Source organism: Chaetodon auriga, chromosome 22 (assembly GCF_051107435.1).
Source record: "Chaetodon auriga isolate fChaAug3 chromosome 22, fChaAug3.hap1, whole genome shotgun sequence".
NCBI classification, from domain to species: domain Eukaryota; kingdom Metazoa; phylum Chordata; class Actinopteri; order Chaetodontiformes; family Chaetodontidae; genus Chaetodon; species Chaetodon auriga.
Genome location: NC_135095.1, coordinates 13,038,376 through 13,063,674, shown reverse-complemented (window position 1 = coordinate 13,063,674; position 25,299 = coordinate 13,038,376). Strand labels below are relative to the sequence as shown.

Here is a 25,299-nt window from a genome sequence, read left to right as displayed (position 1 = left end):
TTTAGCCTGTGTGTGCTACCGCTCGGCAAAACAATTTGACACGCACAGTATATTCCTATTCAAACCAGCATTCACACTGCCAAAGTCACTAAAACACTTCTCCCACAAACAGCCCAAGCATTACACACACAAAACACCTTAATGTCTAAAAATACCATCCATTTCAAGCCTTCCAAGGTGGCCGTGGGGGGGACTCTGTGGGTTGCCTGGTGCAGCCGACAGACCCTTTTAAAGGGAGGAAATATGAAAGAGGGAACACAAAAGAGCCTGGAGAGAGAGAGATAGATGGAGACAGAGAGCGAGAGCTGCCCTGCGGTAGCTTGTGTTCTCCCCTTTGTGGCTCTTTTGTGGCTGTGACTATTTTTGTACACTTCAGCCTCCTGGGCAAGTGATGGCAGAGCTGTAAGGCAACTGGACTGTAATACAGATACACATTAACCTGAGTTACACACAAACAGGAGTGAAGCTGCAGTCAAAAAGCAGATTCATATCACAACTGGAATATATATGCAAGATGCGATTATGTAAAGAGGATAACAAACAGACACCAGGCTAGGATTGTGCGTGGGCCTTGACTGCATGTGTGCCAGCTGACACCAAAGGCTGTTACTGTATGCTACATGTGTATGTGTGTATTGTATGTATGACCATGGAGGAAGCCTTTATCTGCCAGTGCAGACTCAGGAGGGTTCAGACTGTGGGTGGGCACTGTTATTCTGTGTGCACCACCACAGAATAACAATGAGGGAGGAAGACACAGGAAATACCATGTCGTGAGTGTGTGTTCGCATATCAGGCCGCACAGACGTGAGGATGCGCACGACCTGTGCCGACCATCCAAAACATGAACGCGCAAACCTGCACGGCCACATTTGTTTCTGTCATCGAACTGACTCACATTCATTCACTGGAGAACACACCTAACATTAATTATAACAGGTACACGCCTAATCCCAGCACTTACTTAGGCACACACATGAAAAGTTAATGGAACAGTCTGAAGTGTTCAGAAATACACATATGCTACCTCAGCCAGAGTGAGAGGAGAAACTTCATCATCTTTTCACATTCAAATAGGTGAAGGAAGTGCTTAGCCTAGCTTAGCTTAGCGAGGGGAACCTGCTAGCTAGCACCAACACATTTAAATATAAATTCAGCACCAGCGCTGCCTTATTTACACTTTGTGTGTATGACCACTCATTTGTTCATCTTTCATTAAGAAAAACTAAATTGTTCTGAACAAAATCAGGTAACAATGACTGTTCTGGGGACGACTTTGGTAGCTTAAGATACAGGGCTGTACCTCCTTTTATTAACTAGTTGGGGTCAACATGTGGTTGGCTGCCAAGCAGGAGGTTAACACCCTTGGAAAGAAATAGTCCTGCACATTGCCCTATTAAAAAATGACATTAAAAAAGGGCACATTTGGTTAATTTTCATGTTAGGATTACGCAGTTAACTGGGCACAGGTGCATTCATCTTTAACCACATCAATGTGTCTATGATTGGATGTTAAGCTGCAGGGTATTAAATCAACCACAGATTGTTATTAAGCTTCAAAATTGGGAAAATTCAGCTGTGACTCTCAATATTCCACACAGCTTGGTCAGAAAGGTGAGATTTAGTTGGTTTTGCTTGGTGTAGGTGATACAGTCTGTGGATCGCAGCCTCCTCTCTTAGCTTGAGTTCTTTGATTCGTGCTTGTTAGCAAAGCGGTGCCTCTCCCATTTTACGTAAGACTTCTCCAGCGAGCACACTCATTACTGATAAGGGCGACATGACATCGAGTCTGAGCTACAGTAACATCGCAGCGCAGCACTAGACACAGACACACATTTACAGACTTTCCCTACATCAAAGGGAGCCACAGTGAGAAAAAGCAAAGGGACAGCACTACAGAGGAGACACTGTGTTTAAAGGGGGGATCAGCACCAAAAAGCCACTGGCATCGAGTCTCCTCTAGGCCTCATAGATACAGGAAGAAAGGATACAGAGAAAGGTGACAAAAAACAAACATATTAAAAAAACAAAGATGGAGGGCTGTGGTGGAAATAAAGGAAGAAGGAAACCATGAAGGTCAGTAATGAGACACCTGAGTCTGGGATCAAGCCTCGGTAGAAATGACAAGCTGCCTGTTGCCCTTTAAATCCTTTTAGGAAACAGAGATTACTCCCACACACGTGTTGACACATGCAGTACGCAGGCAACCGTCAGCGATTCAATGGGAAGACATTCAGGACGTCAGCTGAACAGACCCCATAAAGACAACAAGACGACAAGCAACACACCTGCAGCACGCTAATTCACACCAGCCTTCCCAGGGTGCACCCAAAAGTAAATAAATAAAGCACGGTTTAGTTCCCGCATGCACACACTCAGGTACACACACTTGACCCGCTCTCATGCGTCAGCGAACGAACCCCCGCTGACAGCCGACATTGTGACAGCGCATGACACAGAGGCGAGGCACAATACGTAGGGGGCAGATGACTCAACCAAGGTGTTGTGTGTGTGAGTGTGTGTGTGTCATCTGCAGCCATATTCCACGAGGTGCTGCTGGTTTAAGACTGAACCTGTTATTAAGTGTGTTTAGTGTTCATTCGTCTTGGACCGATCTCTAGCTACATCGCCTTAAAAACAGAACCGAGCTGACCACTCTGGCTTTAAGACCAGGTGTTGTTCAAAGGACTAATCTATATCCAATTAGGGCACCAGTGGCTTGGATGCCCATCTTTCTAGCATAATTACATTTTTGCTCGTGCTTGGCCTCAATTAAGTGATTGTGCAGTTCAGCTCCTCATTATCCCAGCAAGCGGGAGCAATTAAGAAACGCAGAAAAGGACGAGTCTGAAACTTACAAGAAGAGGAGTCTGGCAGTGCCATCACTAATGTAAACAAACGGCAGCCATCTTGTTTTGGATTGCTATTAGCAGTCGGGCAGGGGGTGCTTCATTAATAATGTGGACATCAACAATAAACGCAATTAAAACAGACAAGAAATGAAACCATTTAACTACGAAGCCTACTTATCCACGGTAGAAGCACAAAAAATGATTTAAGGGTTAAGTGTGAGACCCCAGAAGGTTTGTGCTCCAAGCCAAGAAATAGCTGCTCCCCCCTCTTCCCAGTCTTAATGCTAAGCTAAGCTAACCAGCTACAGGATGTAGGCCCATGTTTAACAGACATGACGGTGGTATCAATCTTCTCATCTAACTTTCCGGCAGAAAACGAACAAGCGTGTTTCCTAAAAAGTCAAAGTATTCCATTGAAAGTGCACAGACTGCACTGTACTGACATATGAAATGTGTTCATTCTCACATTTTCTTACATTAACACTCATACAAAGCAATGCAAAGCATATATTTCTCCAAGTCAAGTCAACATTCTTTCGCCAGACTTTTCTTTTACGGTTGATTTCCCATGAGAATTTAACATTTCCTGTAAATAGAGTGGAGGTGGAGTTCACTCCCAGCTTAGTTTCACTGGCTGTTGTAAAAGTCTCCTCATAGAGCCAAAAATACACAGCAGATTACTAAAGACACACTTAAACCACCAGCTAACGAAGCAGCGGACACGTGAAGCCTGGATAGAGCTGCTGGTTGACAAGCACGTGACTGTGAATCGCATGATCAGAGGAGGCAGTCAAACACCATCCTGTCAGTGACCTATGGCTTTACTTTACCACGCATGGCTTCGAATTTTCAATGAATGTTTAAGATTCTGAGTGGCATATAGACAATAACTCGAATGCTTCACATGGAATATTATGTGGGTGTAGCATATGTGAATATGTTTCGCCTGCACGCTGAGAAACCGCTCAACCGAAAGCACTTTTTGGCCTCTGTTCTCATAATATAGTGATCCTACACCATAGAGCACCATCTGCTCTGTGCAACTCAACACAGTCTTGTGATGTTGCCTCCATGTGAGACAAAACACCACAGTAACACCACAAAAACCAGTCCCCACACCTCAGGAAGTAAGCAGGCCGAAAGTGTTTGGTTTCCACGTCATCAGTGGACAAGCTAAGACAATGAATGGACACACTAACTCTCAAATGCACACACACACACACACATCATCAAGCATCTTTTCTTGTACTGAACACAATAAAAGAATACTAGCCAGAGGGGGACATTTGTGCATTGTGTGCACACGGTCGAATACTGACATGGTCACACAAACACATACACTGTACTGCACACACACGCAGAGTGTTCAGTTTCAGAGTCAAGTGTCAATTGTTTGAAGTGCTCTTTGGTGATGAGACGTCCATTTAAAGAACCTAATTTATCCTCATATTTCTGGCTGCCCTCTCTACTAAGAAAGCTTGATAGTAATGAGACTGACATTTTAAAATGCAGTATAATTGACCACATCCATTCATTCGGTGGTCAAACATGTTATGTGTAGTGTCTTTACAGTGTCTACTGGGATAAATGAATGTACTTAGTAGAACTAATAACATTCTGTCCTCCTTTCAGAGTACTTTGTTCGATGCTGGTGGGGGAAAGCGCAGAGCTGAAAACTCCGCAGCTCCTGATGGTATCTTTACAGTGACCTATTTCAATGAAACATCTAGAGGATGTTTGCGTTCTATTTATAAGCGACAGAATGCATAAATTACTGGTAGGTGCAGTGTGTTGAAAGCACGGGAAGCTGTGGGGCTCATGACAGCTGTAGTTCTAATACGGCGTCTTACCTCTCCTAAATGGGGAGTAGGATTAAATCCACACAGATTGCACACTGTCTTCTTGCACTCGGTGCAAAGGCTGTAGTTGGGTGTGTCTGCTGATCCAACGTTCAGCTCCACCTTACAGAGAGGGCAGCTGTCCCTGGGTGTCGGGGCCGGCGCAGGTGCAGGTTCGGCTGCTGGGGTCTTCTCTTCCTTCTCCACAGAAATGCTTCTGGGGGGTTTCTTGGATTTAGCAGGTGGGGTGTCTGGAGCAGAGTCCGAATCAGGAGGAGACCCAGGAGCAGAGAAGGGGGAGTCGGGTGGCGAGCCGGGGCCAGAATCTGGAGGGGAGCCTGGCCCGGAGTCAGCGGGGGAGTCCGGCGGCGACCCGGGAGGAGAACCCGCCGCCTTCTCCTCCTCTCCAGTGACAATATTGGCGGCTGAGCTCAACAGCGACGACCCAAAGCTGAACATCTGAGAAGCAGCAGCGGGAGGTTTTGCTGATTCCGTCAAGCCTCCGAAACCTCCAAACAGCTTCCCGGTCACTGACTCCTCCTGCTTTGGCGCCGCCTGTGCTGGAGGTTTTGATGATTCCATCAAGCCGCCAAACCCGCCAAACAGTTTCCCTGTAACTGACTCGTTAGCTTGGGAAGCAGCGGCGGCAGGTTTAGCCGCGTCTGTTAAGCCTCCCAGACTGATACCTCCGAACCCCCCAAAGAAGCTGGACTCCTGTTTTGCTTTAGCTGGAGACTGCTGGGGACTGGACTTCGGCTGGATGGGGCGGCCTGTCTTGGGGTCTATTTTGGGGGATCCTCCCATTGAGGAGCCTGGGGACAGCGGTCCAGGAGAGCTAAGACTCGGGGATTTCTGCCTCGGCGTGGTCGGCGGCGTTAACCCTTGATCGGTGGTGCTCTGCTGCTTTATCAGCAGCTTGCCCGGCTTGCCAGGTGCCTGTCTCTGGGGCGAGGGTGGGGCCGAGCCTTGTTTGGGTTTTGTCATGCCGGGGGGATCCATACCTCCCATCGCTCGCTGCATCTGGCAGTTCAGACACAGCCACTCTTTACCCTGCATGAAACAAAAGATGGGTAAGATTTGACTGGAACAAATCTCCACACTGTTGTGAGCACAGACATCAGTGGGACGTGTAATTACTGTATACAAACAGGCAAACATAACCAATTAAAGCCCTAAAATAACTGCTTTATGCTCATTTAGCGTAAAATAAAAGACAAATTCAGAGACATGTCCATTAATTAGTGTTTCAAATGACATTAAATCCTGTTTTGCTGAGCCTGATTCTTTCTTATAACATGAGAGAATTCAAATCTGGCAGCACTTACATAAATACTAATCAGTCAAAAAAAGGCACTGGATATTTATAGTCAGACCATTTTTAGGAAATTTTTTGTGTTTTTTTTATTAAATTAAATGTTTGTTTCTAATTAAATTTGAATTAAAAAAAGCACTTATCTCTACAATTCATCAATAACATAAGTGTAAACAAGAGGAATATTACCAACAGACTGTTTGCCGAAAGAAAGAATGAATCAATGCTGCTCATTCATCATCATCACCATCATAAACAGCTGCATTTCATTGTCTGGTCTGTAACTGCAAACAGCATTCAAAGAAAATCCACTTCCTGAACTGATCATTTTGATAAACAGCAGAGTACTATCTGCAGAAGAGGCTGGAGCAGAAGGAACCAGTCATTCTGTGCTGCTGTAATCATGGCCCACCAGCATTTTACCGTCCATGTGTGACGGAGTGTCCTCACTGGCTGGCACAGTATCTTCCTGTGGCCATGACATGAGTCACCTTGATCAACATTCCCCGGGTCCATATGGTCCCTCTGTTCCTCAAATCATGTGGCACTCTCAGGAGATGCACTCCATTCGCCAGGCTCTGAGAACAGCAATATGCTGCTGACAGGCTGGTGCTGGATTCAGCTCCACAGCTAAAATGAAGCCTTCACCTTCGATTATTTGGTGTTATTTTGAAATTCTATTGTTTTATCTATTTGAAACATGTCAATCTTCAGTAATCTCCACTGTTTCCAATTCAGTCTGACCATTTTTGACCATTTCCTCTCTCTGTATCACAAAGTAGTTTCATCATGTTGATTTCAACTTTTATTGGAGTTCTGTTTGACCACAGGATGTTTATCAGCTGGAAAACAGACAGCGACATACGAAATGCTCCCGTCGACCTTACTGAGGAAATGCTGAACAGCTTAAAAACAGGACGAAAGAGAAAACTAATCGCTGTCTTACCGCTGAGTCTGGGGGGCTGAACCCACAGAGGCTGCAGACCTGGTTCTTACACTCAGTGCAGTTGCTGTAATTAGGCGGGTCCTTAGATCCAGTGTTCAGCTGGGTGGTCTTACACAGTGGACAGAGTCCACCTGCAGGCTTTGCAGCCCCCTGCTGACCAGGATGAGGCCCGGGGCCTGGTGGACCTTGCTGTTTGGGTCCAGGCTTCCCAGGTCCTTGTTGCGGGGGTCCACCTTTTTGCTGGGGAGGGCCACCCTGTTTGGCGCCTTGACCTGGTGGTCCTTGACCACGTTTGGGGGCCTGTTGCCCTGGGGGTCCTTGGCCTGGTGGCCCCTGACCTTGCCTGGGGGCCTGCCCAGGGGGTCCTTGGCCAGGGGGACCCTGGCCTGATTTGGGCCCCTGGCCTGGTGGTCCTTGGCCTGGAGGCCCCTGACCTGATTTGGGCCCCTGGCCTGGTGGTCCCTGGCCTGGAGGCCCCTGACCTGATTTGGGCCCCTGGCCTGGTGGTCCCTGATCTTGCCTGGGTCCCTGCCCCGGCGGCCCCTGGCCTGGTTTGGGCCCCTGGCCTGGTGGTCCCTGACCCTGCCTGGGTCCCTGCCCAGGGGGTCCTTGCCCTGGCTTTGGGCCCTGTCCAGGTGGGCCCTGACCCTGTTTCTGAGGTCCTCCCTGTTGTGGTGCCTTTGGACCTGGCCCTTGCTGAGGGCCCTTGCCTGGTGGTTTTGCTCCCTGTTTGGACCCAGGTGTTGCAGATGCATCTCCCTCCTCCTCATCCCCAAACAGTCCAAACTTGGGTATGTTGACAGAGTCGCCCATGGAAGATATGGAGGATGTCATGGACGACACAGCATTCAGCGGGTTGGCCCCGCTGAGGAAGCTGGAGCCAAACATGCCGGATGACTTGGCCTCTGGGTCTTTTGGCTCCTGCCGGAATCGGGATTCAAAGAGGCTCAGGGATGAGGGGCTGCGGCCCGGTGTGGGCCTGCCAGGCGGACCTTGGTTGAAGGCGTCTACAGTACGGCTCTTACTGAGACCTGTAGGGCCCCTGGAGGCCCCTACCTGCTGGGAACGCTGCTGGGCATCAGATTCTGAAGGTCTGGAGAAGAGAAAAAGAAAACAGAATTCATTTTTGGTTTTTTAGCACTGGAGTTTTTGCTATTGTTTGTCTTTACTTCGGCTCATAAATGCACACCGACTCTCAGCTGAGCCAGGGGCCAACGGGCATTAAAACATGAAGACTTTTACCTAAATGGCTCTCTGAAATAACACTAACATGAGACTGATGTTAACAAAGTTTCTGTCCATATGACTATTAATATTCAAATTATCAACCACTTTTTATTTAGAGTGACCGCCCACTATGCTATCCGATCTCTTTTCAATCCATTCACCATTTTTCCATCTCAAACAACAATGTCTGCTAACGCCTCTGCCTCTACTGTAGCTTCATTATGCTAACAACAAAGGTTAAGACCACAGCTTCAGCCCTCTGCGACCCTGGGCCCGTTCAACACACCAGTGAACGCAGAACGTGGAGCCAGCAGCCTTCGAGTAAAGCTGACAGGAAAGTGAATACCACTGAGTGACACTGAGTGTAGATCATTGAGATGGAGGGGGAGATGCTCGGCTCTGCGGGGGTAAGCTGAGACATCTTCGTTAGCTCAAGCTGAGCAATGTACACAACCTACACACACTGCCAGGCACCGGCGTGAAAGTCGACGTTAGCCCCTCGGAGAGCAGCATCAAACGGCCTGATGGGGTGTTTGCTTAATGTTTTGTTATTGTGTGATGATGTGTGCAGACGTGCTGGTTTCTCCGGCTGCTGTTTGTAAGTCCCTGCCACTTCTGCCTTTATGCCTCAGCTAAATTACATTCCACTGCAATAAAGTTTAATGCAGGAATGAATACAGCATTTGATTGTTTTTCCCAATGCGCACCGAGTAACACATGACTTTACAGTGCAGGAGCCCAGCAAACAGCACAATCAGTGTTGTTGCAATGCCCGCTGTGGGCCAATCCACTGCAGCGAGTGTTTCAGCACCACGGACAGCGACCAGACTCAACAGCAGGAGCTGAAATGTGACTTTTACTTTAAAAACACATCAGAAAGCAGCAGGAGGGAAGTCTATGAGTGATGACATTCACGCTGCTGTTCTATTTATAGTCATATTAATATTGATGCACCCCTCCCCCCCATCTCCAGCTCGGATATTAATAACAGATCTCCCCCAATTGGAGCCAATTAGCCGCACATGATGTAAATTTAGCAGATAGGGAGGTCTCTCTCTCTCGATAATATGACTTGAATTGGAAATGTGGAGCATCATGGAGCATATTGTTTCCACTGGCAGCTTTCTGCCTCCCCCTCCTCAGTGGAGCAAATCCGGCGATTCACATCCAGTTTAGCAGCAGTTTAATTGGCAAATACGAAAGAGGCATCTGACAAAGGTGGCGGATTTGTTTAGCTGGGTGTCAAGACGTCCCTCAGATGGGAGGAAAAAAAAAAAAAACTCTGGGCACGACAGATTTTCTTACCCAGCAGGCATTTCGAAAATTTCGCACAAATACTGGAGGTGTGTCTCTTACGCTCTGATCTCACAAACCGACTCAAACAATTCACCAATTCGCACCAATTTCAGCCGTCAAATCCTAGAAAATCATCGCACGTTTGTGCATCCGCGCAAAAGCAGCAGACACACAACGTTCAAAACGACCTCTTATCGACTGAACCTGTCCAGCAGATGTTCGAGCTGTGTTAGGGGGGACACAGACTCTTTTTTCAGTCATGCAGATCATCAGATGTTCATGATAATCCACCACGGTGAGCTCTAAGAACGGACCAGTTTCTTGGCGTGGTTGGGGGGGGGGATTAAAAATGGGCGTGAACGCCTCCGTAGAAAACGATGCTTCACACAAACACAACACATCCACTCGTTCCTGCCTCACGTATGCCTGCTCGGTGTGGGTATTTTAAGTGCATGGAGGAGAGAGAAAGAAAAAAAACGCCCTGCCTTCGTGCAGATGCTGCGCCTCCGGGCTGCCTGCCTTGCGCCCTTGACATCGCCGCGGCGAGCTGCCTCCTCTCCTCTTCGCTGAGTTCACTCAGGTTGACTGGAGTCCCTTCGGGGACCCGGACGAAGCCGCCCTTTCCGTCAGGTGCCAGCCCCTCTGGTAGCCCAGGCGGCGGCCCTTCGCCTCCTTCCAGGCTCGCTTCGTTCCCCATGATCGACCCCTCCCGTCCACTGGATTGGGATCAATGCACGATCCGAGCGCTCTCCGCGTTTTTTATGTCCAAAGAGCGCAGCGAAGACGGTCTTCCTCGGTGTCTCGGAGCATCTCAGATGGTTTATTTCCCTTCCCCGTGCTGTCTTCTCATTTCCCTCGTTTCTTCTTGTTTTTCTGTGTCGCGCATCTCTGCAGCTGTACACCACAGTTACCACAGTTTTCCGTGAGGGGGGTCACTGTTTTACTATTGCTCACAGTCACAGAAGGCGGTTTCCGGTAGATTTTACGAAATAAAATCCTGATTAAGCGGCATTAAAGCAGGTATTCAGTTTGTGCAACTAAAAACAAGCCTCAACTACAGAAAGCACGACCTGCAATTAGTAGCTTTATGAAAAAATGTAATATTTGCATACAAATTAGTTATATCTCACGAAAAATAGGCCATGAAGGGCGCACACCAGATGAATGGAAATGAGTCTGCAGGCATCACCTTAAACATCTGGGCGAGATTGCTGATTTTACTCCTCCACCTTGGTGCTTCATTCATCTCATCAGCCAATATAACGTTTAAAGTCTTTTACTCTGAAACCAATCTTGTTTTACTTCCGTTCTTCTCGATCTAACGCTGGTTGTCTTGACGCAGATTCTCCAGCAGCCACTCGGCTCTGCTGCTCAGCGCGCATGTCCCGCCCCTGACAGGTGATCAGCAGACATCAGCGGAGGAAAATGTGTTTTTAAGGGGGACTAACTCAACTGAACGCGTCTTTGAAATGTGGTTTGATTGTTTAAAGAGTCGAGGCTGAGGGGAGAGAGAGGACAGAGGGGGTCGCTGAGGCTTTTCTTTAAGTCCTTAATTATGGTTCTGATTGTAAAGTAGGAAACCGGAAGGAGAGAGGTGTAAGTACTGCTTGTGGGTCAGGCATCAGAGGGCTTCAGGGAAAAGCTTGTGGAAGTTCATATAAAGGCGACTGTATTAACACACATCACACCTCTCCACATAGTCTTAGGTGTCCCAGCATCAGAAAAATGCTTTTCTTGCTTTATGTATAATCAGTAACTTTATGTGTATCTTTATTCTTCCTTTACTAGCCACTCAGCTCACAGAGCAACAACAACAAACATTAAAGAAGGATTTCAAAAGGCAACGTATCTAATTTTAGGGGAGATTTCCAGCATAAAATATGAAAAAACACAGATAAGGGATCTGAGAAAGTCTTCAGATGGCTCATAACATGAATAACTGATGTGCTTTGTTTTTGTTTCATCTGGCAGTTGTAAGATGTCTCTTTTTACAACTAAACCTTTTATATTCTCAAATATGTTAATGTGCAAGTCAGGGCTGGAGAAATCAGACTGCCTGTAATAGAATGAATGAATTCTCCATCTCCTCTCCACCTGTGAAGAGCTGATCGCAGCTGTTATCATGGAGAACACAGCATGTGATGAAATGGCATCATATAATATGTAAGAAATGATATTTTTAAATCAATAAATCAACACAGAGGCTGCAGTGTGTTGCATCATACAGTCCGGTGTATGAACCTGAACGAAATGACACAGTGTGATTGCATGACATCAGCCCTCATGTTGAAAATGGCCGCAGAAGGAACCTACAGTATATTTAGCCTCGCTGTACTGAGAATATGCACACCCTGTCACCAGATCCAGCGAGTAGGATATTAAAACACGTCGGCTCGGCTGTACATCAAGCAGATGTGTTGCAATATGACAGCGAGTGCTCATTTGCTGCGTTGACTGTGGAGCTCTGGGGCAGATGTGTCCTCCATGCACCCAGCTCAGAGCCCTCAGTACCTGGGCAGCGGTGGGGAGGAGGACTGGGTGACCAGAATCTGTACCAAGGGGAACGCAGCCTAAGGCCAGTATTTATGTTTCTCCATCTTTTTTTTTTTTTCTTACTACATGGAAAAGCTTCTGAAAAAAAGCATTAAGGACCATGTGGCACTGCAGATCATCATTTAAAACTTAAATTCAGATGTGATGACAGCTCCTGCAGGTGAGATGTTCAATACCAGTGAATTGTCTATCAATTTTAGGTAAAAAAAAAAAAAAGCAAAGTTGGAATTATTAGGGGAATGCAAGCAAGCAAAATGTTGTAAACATGAAGTAAAAAGAAAATGTAAATGAGAAGACTGACACCTCTCTCAGATCTGTACAGCAAAGATGAAGCCTCAAACAGGAGCTGGTTAGCTTAGCTTAGCATAAAGACTGAAAGCAGGGGGGAACAGCAAGCGTGGCTCCATCCAATGGCTCGCTACTAGCACCTTTAAAGCTAATGTTTTGCTTGTTTAAAGTGTAAAACCCAAACCCTGTGTCATTTTTACACTTTTTTACATCGATTAAACAAACAAGATGTAAGCTATTAATAAATGAGCTTTAGGGGTGCTTGTAGGTATACTTTGAACCTTTGGGCAGAACCAGAACTCACCATTTCCCCCTGCTTCCAGTCTTTATGCTAAATTAAGATAAGCATCTCCTGGCTCTGTCTACAGGGGGATTATGTGCTGTTCTATTTATTGCATTTCTTGCACAAACAGCATTAACGCTGCAAAAACAAGAAGTTCTGGTGAGCTTTAGCTGTGCAAAGAAAGACGTGTTTTTATGTGGGTTTATGTGCAGAAAGTTAAGGCCCCCTGCCAAGACGTAGCACGGCACAAAACCTGCAGTAAAGCCACAACATCGAGGATTAAACAAACACAGTGTGACATGTTGAGCAGTGAGCTTCGGAGGAGCTCCACAGATTTTATTTCCTTTGGACAGTGCCAGCTGTTTTACCCTTCTTCCAGTCTCAGCTAAGCTAATGTTGCCTAGCTCTTCATATTTAGCTCACACATATCATCTCAGCAAGAAAGAAAAGAAGTTTTTCAGTGTCAAACTGTTCCTTTAATACAGCAGAGGAGGGAAAATGGCTATAAGTGAATATCCTGTTGACATTGGTGGGTGTTGCAGCTATAGGCCTTGAATCCCACCTCCGTCCTCCTTCTCCGTTTCTATTTTCTTTATCTGCACATATCTTTTTCTTCTCCTCGGCTTTCCTATGTATAGATATGCCTCATTTTTTGATAGTTGTCTCCCTCTTTCCTCTCAGTCTTTGTCCCTCCTCCTCCTCGTCTTGCTGTACAGTCTGTGTTTGTGTAGGCAGAGGTGAGTTTTGGTTTCCGTCCTCAGTGATAAACGATGGTGGTGTAGCGATTGCTCTGCTCCTCCCCGGCTTCCCACTGATCGCTGAAGCGTGGCCTGATTGTCTCGACGCTGTGAGGCGGAAGCAGGCCGTACATGCATGCTCTGCCTCTCTCCCCCCTCCTCTCTCTCCCTCTATCAGTGTCTCACCCACACACTGGCATAAACACACTGACTGAGTCCAGCCATGCAAAGCAAGCGCAGTCACCCAGACGGACAGACGGACGGTCACACAAATACACACAGGTGTAAACACACAACATCAAACACAGAAGGCCCGGGGACAAGCTCTCTCTGAGGCATGTGCAAACCCAGCGCACACACACACACACACACACCTGCATACAGTGTACACAGAGTAACCGCACTAGCACGATGCCATCAGGGCCCTTTGAGCACATTTCTGTCAAGAAGTAAACAAAATGATGGTTTTTATCTCATATTGAAACTTACCTAATGGTCGAGTAGCCCTAACCCTAAACTACTGAGATTAGGATGCATTCAAAGTCCTACTTGATTAAATACACACAAGTATTATCAACAAAAAGTAGTCCAAGTAGTAAGTGCTTCTTCAAAAAGTCTACTCTAAGTCTTTAAGTAAATTGTTTCGTATTTGACATTATTAGTTTTTTAAATGCTTAAGCTTGTGTTACCTTTAAGTGTTACAGCATTTTGACTGCTTTTATATTCAGTTATGTACTTTAGTCCAGAGGTTCCCAACTTAAAGGCTGAAGAAGAAAAAAGGGGAAAGAAAGGCCTGCGACACTCTTTTTTTTATATATCAATTTGGGCCTTGAACTGTTATTAAATGAATATCAGAGGTTCCGAATAGAAATGTATTGAATACAGCTGTCAGATAAATACAGTAGATTAAGAAAACAATGAAAGACGTGTCAGTTCGTAGTAATAGTATAAAGTAAAATCCGAATGCTCCAGTAAAATAAGTAGTTGTACTTTCTCTGAATACATATATTGATCGACTCCCTTCCTGGACATTTACACTTTGTGTGAGATGTATTTGTGTGGCCTGGCCAGCGTAACTTGAGTCTGGTAACCAGATAACACACACTGCACTGTGTTCATTAAATTTGAATACACAGTTGGGGTCTGAGGCAAAGACACTAACAAAGACAATGTCTTTTGCCGCAGAGATCGGTGCCTTTAAAGTACTCTGATATCTTCCTCAACACAACAAGCTGCACAATTTACACAAGACAATTCACCGAAGACCTCCCTGTAGATCCGATACGTCTGAGGCATTCATGTTCTACAACAGCTCTTTTCCCCCTGCGATAAGCTTCAGCTCTTTTCCAAACAAACTACTAGAATCTTCCCTCGAGAGCTTAAACTCCATAATCCACCTTCTTTCCAGAAAAAAGGCAGGAAAGGAATTACATACCTTCACTTCAGCGTTAGTGTGCAGGAGTGTGTATCTGGTGGTATCACTGAAGTTAGACGCGTGTGATGAGTTGAGGCAGGTCCCGGGTGCAACTGATGTTTCATTTCTAGTATATTAACACTGAGTCTTTCTCATCCCTATTAGCAACCTGGCACGCGCCTAATTCCGCCCTCAACGCCAATTTCTCCTGACCAGCGAGACACCATGGACTAAAAATACCTTTAAAGTCACAGAGGCTGCTTTCCCCTCCTTACTCAATCATACTATCTGGTACATGCATGCGCGCCGGTACACGGGTAGGCGTGCTTGGGTGCTGCCAACACACCAACAGTGACGGAGACAAAGACACACTCGTGCACAGACATAAGAGGTCCCTCTAATCCTCTTTTCCTCTGAGAGATAGGCCAATCACACACCGCTCTGTACTGTAAGCTGTTTTCTTGTGTGCACAGTACAGGAAGTCCTGCTGCTGCTGCATTTGAGGGTCAAGTTAACTCACTGGCAATCAACCGAAACAACAAAACAAACAAGCAGAAAAAGACTCCGAAATCAATTATTCATCTCTTGCCAAACTACATTTTACCCTCAGAATACTTTCCCTCACAGCAGCCACAAACGGGCCCCGAGAGCTGCATTGAGAAGGCATAACACCACCATCTGTTAAAGCCAGAAAACACAAACAAGGAAAGTGGATGGAGAAGCTGCATCATTACAGAAACATATATTATTTCCCTGCAGTATTTGAGAACTAGGCCGTATTTCTGTCTCCTAGCATGTGGAGGCAGTTTCCTTCCAGCTGAATTCTCTGTGAATAATGTTCCTCGCTCCCCGAAGACACACAAAAGGCGTCTGATTCAGAGACTCGACACAATGCCGGAGTTACACAAGTGCCTCTCGTTTCATGCAAACACACAGCAGCGCAAAGCAGAGCCGAGAAGACGTTTGTGTGCGCTGAACTGACGAAGAGCTGGAATTAACGTCTGCGGTTTTATGACGGGAAGTGTGTAAAACATCGCCATCATGTTGGAAGCTGAGTCACACGCGCCTCAGTTGTCTGTCCTCATCTGCGTCACCTCGTCATGACTGAGGTGGATTTAAGAAGGTGCACCTCTAAGTCTCCTGTCAGTCCAGATCAGTCCTGAGATTTTATGATTCAACGGGGAAGATTATACGTTTTCAGATGGTGAAACAGATCTGAAATCAGTGACTGTAGGATTTATCTCAAGGATGTTGTTATGGGGCTTGGGTGAAGGGCGTGGGAAGGAGACTTTAACTGGTAACATGACTGTTAATAGGATTTACTGGTCACTGTCCAGAAGCCAAAGACACTAGTGGCTGATGGATGTAACAGCAGCATGACCTGCTTGCAGGTGAAAGGTGCAGAGGAAAAGGTGAGGTGAGAATATGACAACTACTGCAGAACAAATAAATCTATAATTAGAGTTATATAACTAAGTAACCAGAGTGACACCCCTGATTTCCTCTCAGCTGGTACAAGGCGCTCAGCACTTCCCAGAGATCACTCAGACACTGTCACACGTCTTTGGAAGTTTTAATTCCTGAGAGCATACCAGTCACTGTCTTTGTCTGCTCAATGGAGGCTGCTTGTGCTAATTAACACGGCTTTGTACACAAGCTGCTGCCAGAAATGAAAACACATCACTGGAGGACATTTGTGACAGTTAAACTGGGGTTTAAAACAGCAGAAGGTATGCTTGTAGATTATTACCTTAATTATTATTACCTTTACAGAGAGTCAGCTGAGAAGATAATGCTAAATATGAAGCTATCGCCAGCTAACCATTAGCTTAGCAGAAAAACTGGAAATGGAGGTTGGGCCTGGCTAGCCAAAATCCACCTACCATAACCTCTAAAGCTCACTAATTAACACAGTTTTTCTCATTTGTTTAACCCATAAATAAACATTTTTAGCGTCACACAATGAGAGGCAAAGACTTCAGGGACTTTCCACTCCCGGCCAGGAAATAGCCTGATACATAAAACCACTACGTTATTTTTCTAATTAATGAGCGATGATAGCTTGTAGGCAGATGTTGCTAGCTTTGAACAGAGCTGGGCTTGCTGTCTCCACTCTTTATGCTAAGCTAAGTTAACTGCGCCCTGGCTCTAGCACCATATTTGACATATAGGCATTTTCCAATATTGCTCAAAATGTCAAACTATTTATGAAAATATTCTCATATCAGTATAGCTCTTGAGCAGCAACTAAACAATGCTGCTGCTCATCAGTTGCCGGTGGTGATATGTTCAATTGTCATATTAACATTTAGAACAGCACACGTCTGACTTACGTGTCTTTTTGTATGTCATTTTCTTTGGAGAAACATGGCATTTGAAAAAAAGCCTTCAAAAGCCGCCTCGCCAGTGTAACGGATTTGTGTTTTCTCCTCCTGCCCTCATCTCCCACTCTCACTCCACATGCCACTCTCATTTCTCTTGGTGAATTGACAGCAGCTGACATCTTAACTGATGCTGCTCCAGGATTTAATGGGCTGATTCATCAGTAGCGGAAGAGGACCGGGGCAGTCCTTCAGAAACAAAAAGAGATCATTTCAGCAGGAAAGGGTTGAGAGATAATGTCAAAGTAATGTGGGTTTGAATGCCAATCAAGTTGTAAAACACCCCCGCAGTTCATGAATCATTAACAACACACACCTGTTGTCAAGGTAGTGCGTCACAGCCAGTGACGTCGTCCCTTTGCAACGAGGGGGTAAGTCCCTTGAGTCCAGCTGGACTGAACACAGATGAGTCACAGAGAGGGCAAATTCAAATGTGTGCACGTCCATACAAATATACAAACACATCACATTATGAAGCAAACAAGGGGCTTACATAAAATCCTCTCCTGAGGAAATGTTCCAAACACTGCTTCAGCTTTAATACAATCTTTTTTTTTTCCTCTTGGCTTGTAACTTTACCAAGATGACGCTTGGACCAGAAAGCTTTGGCAGTCCTTGGTGATTTACCAAGTCCTTGAACGCAACCCTGCAGCCCGGCGTGCATCAGTATTCTCTTCAGAGACAGACAGGAATAGGTCATTGATCACCTCATCAATCGCAAGCAATCAGTGAATGGAGAGTGCATGAGGTCAAAGTGGTGTGAGTCAGTCTTTATCTGTGCCTGGCTGTGCAGGCGTCTCTGTTTATGACTTCCAGCCTTGTAGCTCGGTGTTGAAGAGGCGGGATCACAGCCATAAATCACGGCTTCTTAACAACAGACAGGGAAACGGTGCTCCCAGAGGTCATTGAATATACAGTGAAACCCTGAGGAATATATGTGCAGGGAGACTTGGTGCTTGGTTATGAGATTAGTAGTTGAAAATGAAGGTAAACATGGCAGAGGAGGTTTTATTCTAGTCTGGATAAATGTATATTGAAATATAATTGCTTGCTTTAATCAAACTGTAGCTCAATTAATGTTAATGTAAGTTAATGTAACATACTTATTTTTACCCATAATCTTTTCATTAACCTAATGAAGCAGTCTTGGTGCCTAAACTTCAGTTTGGAGCTGAGACAAACTGGTACTCGATGCACGGTATATGAGATATTGACGGGCAGAATGGAAAAAGGTCATTTTACCAAGAAAATGTGCCACAACACAAAACATGCTTACATTTATTTTTCTAGACAGTGTTGACCATCCGATGAATGCAGCCAGTGAGGAGGAAGAGGAGGAAAGCTGCTGCTGCTGCTGCTGGAGAACATGGCTGCGGCTCAGTGGGGCTCAGTCTTGATGGAAAATGTCATCTGTCATCAAGGAGGGCTGCTCTGAATCTGATCCCTCCCTGGTTGCCATGGTTTCTGAGGCAGCTGCCACTCACCTGCAGGGTTCCTAATTATGGGATCAGTTGAAGATTAGTGCAATGCACATATTGATTCTTTGCTGTACAGTGTGGCACACTTACGAAGCCTGCAGCTACGAGTTCTCCTGTATGTTTTCACAGCAGTTTACTCAGAAAAGGCTGGATGGAGGTGGTGGAGGCTCAGAGCTTTACAGATGTTTTAACATCAGGTCAAAGGAGGGAGATGAGCTGGAGATTATGAGGGAGATGGAGAGTGAAATGAAAGACATTCAGGCCAAAATGAAGAACATTTAGGCAACATTTAGACTGAAGGGAAACGAGCTAAAGAGTCTGCATATTCAACACACTGTGGTGGTGAAGGTAGAAAGGGGGTAACTAACAGTGAGTCCGGTAGTCTGCTGGTGTGTTGTCCTGCCATTGACCTAAATCTCCTCCTCTCTCTTTGCCCACAGACTTGATTTCCCACAATCCCTTGGGCTAGCTCTGGGCAAGAAGGAATGAGTCAGAGCTTCTGCATAGAGCCGACTCTCAGGGGCCGTGAGGAGCTCTGGATACGTATACGCACATATTACACATGTACTGAGGATAGAAGACGAGCTAGAATGCAAGAAAAAAATTCAGAATATGAAATCAAGTCCGAATATTTTATGACTTTATTCTCTTTTATTGAATATTGTGACTTTATTCTAAAAATCTCAAATGTAGTTTGTCCATTAAGAATTGCTCAAATATGGTGCCACGCATTTCAGACTGGGACGAAAAGGGGAAAACTCAAAATATGGATAAATACACTTGATTTGATTAATGTAATAACAATAATTGAATTTGCTTGTGCTGAATGCATCCCGTGGCAGCTAATGTTTGGAGCTGATGTAGAGACGAGTCTGGGGACATGAAGAAGAAAGTACTTGAGACAGTGAAGAAGCTCCCCTGAAGCAAAGGACAAATAATAGCAATAAAATCTTCCAACATAATGGTCAAGACAGCCCCTTTCTACTGCTAAAAATGTGTATTTTGAAGGCTCAGACAAGCGCACACACACAGACACACAGGACATTCAAGGACAGTCACCATGGTAACAGGCCCAGCGAGTTCACAACATGTGTGAAACTTGAGGGCAGGGGACATGATTGCGGCGCTCTAATCACTTCAGGTCGACATGCAGGCGTGCACGAGCGGCTTCTGAGGCAGGCCCGGCGTGTCTGACCGCGAGAGGCAGGCTGCTCTGAACAAACATCACAGCATGTCAAGATGTCACAAAAAGATGGGCTGTGACAGGCCGGCTGAGAGGCAGTGGGACGACAGCGACCTCTGGTGGCTCTTTGTGAGAATCGTCATTTTCTCTGCAGCCCATGTTTCAGTATTTATTGAGCAGTAACAGAATCTTTAAGTAAGTGTTTTCTCTGTAAACTTTAATTACAATTCCAACAACAACACGTATCTCTTACCTCCAGTGGCTGTGTGATAGTTTATCTTTATCTTATTTCTGCCTCTGCATCACAATTCATTTCAAAAATCACGCACTGAGCTTTCCAGCTTTCCACAACAGACATTTTTAACAGCAGGTATTTTCAAAAGCACAGGTGAAACTAATTTCATGTCTCGGTTCCATTAAGTGTCCCAGGGAGCCGGCAAGCGCGATGCCTGGACCCCGGAATTAGCTCGCCTAAATGGATTGCAGTCGTTTGTGAAATGATCGGTTCCACCTGTGCTTTCCCCCGCCGTGACGTGCCACAGTGTCTGCTGTGAAAAAGGTTGATTAGTCATGATTGTTCTGGATAAGCCAAAGAGCTTGCTGTGATAAATTACCACTGGATCAGCTTTCATTTACGGAATTACTCTGCGTGCTGCTGACAGCATTATCAGGGGTAACGGGACAGTGTTTCTGGAAAGATGCGCTGCTGATGATGATTTGAGACACATTTCATCTCAGTCTGTGCAGACATTCATGGTTCCCAGAGGATGAATCCAACCTTGGCGACTGATCCTGGAGTACCACCATGACGCTGACATTTGTGGCTTTTAATGAAACTTTTCCTGTTAGTTCTCTAAATATAGCTGTTACAGAAGTCTTTTCCCCCTGCAGACCATGTGATGCTGTAGGAGTGAGGCTGGTGTGCAGAAGGTCTTTGACTGAAATGAGAACAAAGGGACTTTCTTTTTGTAACGGAGATGTTTATTTAGACAACTGAATGCATGCCAGGAAGAACTGTGTTACAGCAGCGGTAACTTTCAGCTCTCTCGCTTTTCTAACTCTGAGGGAGAGACCCGAATCAGGGACACACCAAACTTTGGAGTTTTGGTAGAGACCACGACCTGCTCTAATTTATTGCATTGACACATTACTCTTGTCATGTATTACGGGGACGGGGGAGACAAGGGGGAACCATTGCTGAAGATCGAGGAGCTTGGATCTTACACAGTTTTGGCCAGAGTATCATGAGTTGTTAATATCACTGTTTTGGCAAAAGGACAGAAGTAATTCACACCTTGCTTTAAGGGAACTTTACCTCTCACACAAAACACATAAAGAGACGATAAAAAAGATGCACTTACTGTAGGTAGCATTCACATGCAGTATAACGTGTCTTCTCCTTCAGACTAGATTTAACATTTTTCTCCACTATTTCTTACAGAGATTCACAGCTAATGTTTTTCAGATTGGGGAATTATCTTACACATAATGGCTACTGGATGAATAAAGACATGTCGGATGGATTTGGGAGAAAGAAAAATAAACACTTATGAAAGTCAAAAGAGACAAAATTGTGCTTATCGTTAGCGGGATTCAGTTAATGAGGCAAACCCCTGTACTCCAGCTCCTAAACTTAAGTCGTTTTCAACCCTTTTATCCCCAAAAAGGGATTCCTTGACACAATTTCAGCCAGTTGGTCCATCAATGTTTTCTAAGTTGCTGTTGCCATTGTTTCTCCAATATACTGATGAGCCAGAAATACCATAATATCAAAAATAAATGCAACCCTTTCACAAAACAATGAGCAATAAATAATAATCAAGTGGTGTTCTTGTACTGTATATGTACTGTATATACACAGAGAGTAAAGTTTGTTGTATATATGTACACAAAACAACTGGCAGTCTACTTCAGACTGGGTTTTTAGCATAGCCTACAACTGGAATTCGTGCCCAGATTCTCGAAATCCCAGAAAAAGCAACAACAGAATAACTTACACAGAATCCTCGAGAGCAGAAGGGATAATGCACAATGAGTCTACGATGCTGCTTGAGATTTTTTCGCCCCCGAAATTAGAAGCACTGGTCTGGAAAGGAAAGTAAATATAAAAGAAAAATGTAACTTTTTTTTTTTCTTAGGTAGGGTGTAAAAAAAAAAAGCCTCTAGAATTCCATAAAATAACTAGCTTATTAAAACATTGATTGACAACGACATGCACGATGCTTTCCCAGCCTCAGGCGGAGGAGGTGATGATGAAGCACGTCCTCTCCACCGCGACTCTGCAGTTTTTGCACGTGACAATGCTTCGATTTTGCTTTGAAACGACATGAGGGCCACCGGTGCACGCTGGGCACGCCTCGAGGTCAATCGCAACCCTTCCTTTCTCTCCTTTTGGGCTGCTGTTGTCCGTCTTGACTTGAAAGACTAGATGGGAGGTTCTTCTCACCTCAAACAGTTCTCCAAAATAAGAGTTTTTTTTTTTTTTATTCCATTCCATGTACGCTATCTTGCAGTTCACATGCTCGGGTCAAAGGGCAGCAGGCTGCAGCCAATGCATCATTTCTGCCTCCGTGAATGTCTGTGTATCTATTAATGTCTCCACAACTGTCCTCTCAGCATATTAAGTCCATCTGCTCACCAACAAACACCTCACTAAACACTTTTGTCCCAGTCTTATTTTAGTAGCTTATGTACAGGAGGTTGAAGTGTCTGCCAGGCAGTATCCCAGGCAACCAGCCGTGTCCTCACACATTTACAGTATGCATTCCAGTTTTTCAGTCCTCTGTTCGTCTTTGTCCTCTTCACAGGTTATTTGTGTGTGTGTCTTTGAATGAGAGCGTCGCTGTTGTGACATGAGTGCGGTTCATGTATTTCTACCTACAGGTGTGTGTGGCTGTTTCGTCGATGGGCTTTTTGTTCTGCTGTTATGACGAGGTCACTGAATCATACGTTGGATACACAATCTATAGAATGTGTCTGTGTGTATGTGTGTGGATGCGTTTGGGGGGGGTTGTGCTTGTGTGTGTAGATCTGGTTGCATGTGTGCATCTCTGTGCTTTTCCTCAAACGCTACGTGGGGGTCTTTGAAGCTCATGGGTCCTCCTGTTGCGTCCTTTCTTATTTTCCTGCATCCGTCTCCACTTGGCCGCGTGCTGGCTGCTCGCCCGAGACCCCCCCACCACCGGAGAACCAGCCATGGCGCCCTGCCCCTTCTGGCCGTTTTGTGTCTTCTGGACGTTTTTGGGAGCCTGGCCACTCAACATGCCCAGATTCTGCTGACCTTTCTGGGTATTCTGGTTCCGTGCTAACCCTTCCGCTGTCGGAGCTCCGGCCTGGAGCCATGGCCTGCTCTGCGGTGGACTGGCTTGCTGCTTCTGGGTGTTGGGAGCTTTGGGCCGTAATGCAGAGTTGGAAGCGCCAGTGCTGTCGGGTTTACCCTGACCGTTGCCGCTGGGCGTCTTCACCCTCTTTTGTTTGCGCTCTTTCTTCCAAACTCGATCGCAAAACTCCTCCACGCTGTTGAGGTCTGGGTGGTCCAGCAGAGACAGGAAATCTCGATACCACAGCCGGTGCTTTGCAGAGTGACCTGCCCCGCCTCCTGCTCCAGGCAGGATGTCACCCAGTTTCTGGGTGGGGATGACCTGGAGGTTGAGGCGCAGCAGAGGCTGGATGAAGCCATGTTCGACAGCCTGGCAGTGGTAGACGCCTGTGTCGGACTGGGTCAGGCTGCGTATGAGCAGGCCCTGGTCTGTACGCAGCACCCTGTCATCTAGCTTGATCTGAAAAAAGATAGAGAGAGAAAGACCAAGATATAAATAAAGAGCAAGAAATTAGAAAAACACGTGTGTTCCTGTCTGGACTGGAGTTTCTTGAACTATTTATCACTTTAAGATCCCCTCCACACTTGTTTGAGGACATAAAATATTGCATGGAATAAAAATTGATGTCTGATATTTGTGTCTATTTCTATGAAAAAGTTCAATTAGCATCAGCAAATTTGTCCTTCTCTTTTATTTGCTTCACTACTGAAGACAAGATGTCTCCTAAAAATCCATCCCCAGTGTTTGAGCACTGGAGGAAGTTTCCACATCACACTTCTGTAAGTCCGCCCAAACAATTTGGATCCAAATTATGCTTGTACATAAACAGGATGTCTGAACACAGATTGAAGGCGAGCACAGAGAAGTTTTCCATCTTTGGCAGACAAATGTGAAAACAGGCTTTTTGTGTTATCATTCTGCACAATTCTGACTGAAGGGGCACTTTTAAGTTTCCGAGGCTCCAGTCCACAAATTTGCAAGATGGAATTTGGATTTGTGGATTCAGTACAAACTACGGTGAAAAAGGCACCCATGTCTATTGTTTTGAAGTGAGTGAGTTGATGGTCGCTGTACAGTGATTTGTGTCTGATAAGTGTCCAAACTCACAGATCTGTTACTCAAACCGGATTCCCTGAGTTGTATTTTGTCGCCTTCAACCACATTAGAGTCAGACAAGAGTGATTAGTTACATCATAAGGGTCAAAAGTCAGTCTAAACAACCACACCCACATGGTTACCACCCTGTCTAAGTCACTGAGGTGAGAGGTCAAAGGGGTCAGAGGTCGTCCCATGATAACACAGACAGAGAAGGACAGATGTGGTCTTTAGCAGAGGGATGTTTTCTTTGCTGAAATTTAATTAGTGTGAAATAGAGCTGTGGTCCAAATTGCAATGTGTGGCTTTTACAATCATCCTGCTGCGCGCACACACACACACACACACACACACACACACACACACATACACACACACACACACACACACACACACACACACACACACACACACACACACACACACACACCTCCTGCTTGCGGTCGTCGTTGGGCCTCTGCAGCTGCCAGTAAATCAGCGCTCTCTGAGACTTGGGGCTGCACTCCAGGAACATGCTGCTGTTCTCCACGCCATACACACTCCTGTCCTCCACGCTGCCTCCGAGGCCGTCCATGTCTTCTGCTCGGACCGAAACACACAGACAGGATGAATGAGAAGTGTGTGGCAAGAAGAGGAAAGAGTGTGTGTGTGTGTGTGTAGTCGTGCAGGTACCGTGATGCTGAAGGTCTGAGCACTGGGAGAGAGGGTCTCCGTTTCTGATGTCCTGTCGTCTGGTTCTCCTGAGAAGAACAATGAAAGTTAATTGTGAAAACAGTGAAAACATGCTTGGACGTACTCACAATTTCAGCAGCACATGTTCCACCAGCAGACCAGAAATGATCACACTCTCTTCCCTGTACTGTTTAAATTCAGCCACTAGGGGGCAATGTTAGCCAAGACGAATCCACATTCAGCTCCAGGAGCAGTGAGTGGGTATTTATTCAACCTTCAACTCCACTGTTAAATCACACCAGCCACAAAAAAAAAAAGAAAAAACTAACCCTGGCAGAGCGTAAGAGACATAAACCTGCCGAGCAATGAAACAGCGTGCTTCATTTCCTTCTGATGAGCTGAAATTATGAAACACGTACAGTAT

The 25,299-nt window shown here is 45.7% G+C and overlaps 2 protein-coding genes across 5 annotated transcripts in view; both read right to left on the bottom strand.

The window, feature by feature from the left end:
* pcloa (piccolo presynaptic cytomatrix protein a) overlaps positions 1 to 10,438 on the bottom strand; it is a 55,948-nt gene extending 45,510 nt beyond the window's left edge. Inside the window, exons 1-3 of the mRNA XM_076721948.1 lie at positions 9,957 to 10,438; positions 6,949 to 8,041; positions 4,703 to 5,740 (exon numbers count right to left, since the gene is read on the bottom strand). Of these exons, the coding sequence (XP_076578063.1) occupies positions 4,703 to 5,740; positions 6,949 to 8,041; positions 9,957 to 10,168 (2,343 nt within the window). The 5' untranslated portion in view covers positions 10,169 to 10,438. The remainder of the gene's footprint in view (positions 1 to 4,702; positions 5,741 to 6,948; positions 8,042 to 9,956) is intronic.
* A 10,309-nt stretch (positions 10,439 to 20,747) lies between these two features.
* Positions 20,748 to 25,299, bottom strand: part of sema3aa (sema domain, immunoglobulin domain (Ig), short basic domain, secreted, (semaphorin) 3Aa) — a 37,835-nt gene continuing 33,283 nt past the window's right edge. For all 4 annotated transcript variants that reach the window (XM_076721847.1, XM_076721845.1, XM_076721844.1 and 1 more), the window contains 3 exons: positions 24,876 to 24,943; positions 24,634 to 24,782; positions 20,748 to 23,567 (listed from right to left, as the gene is read on the bottom strand). In XM_076721847.1, coding sequence (XP_076577962.1) covers positions 22,851 to 23,567; positions 24,634 to 24,782; positions 24,876 to 24,943 — 934 coding nt within the window. In that variant the 3' untranslated portion in view covers positions 20,748 to 22,850. The remainder of the gene's footprint in view (positions 23,568 to 24,633; positions 24,783 to 24,875; positions 24,944 to 25,299) is intronic.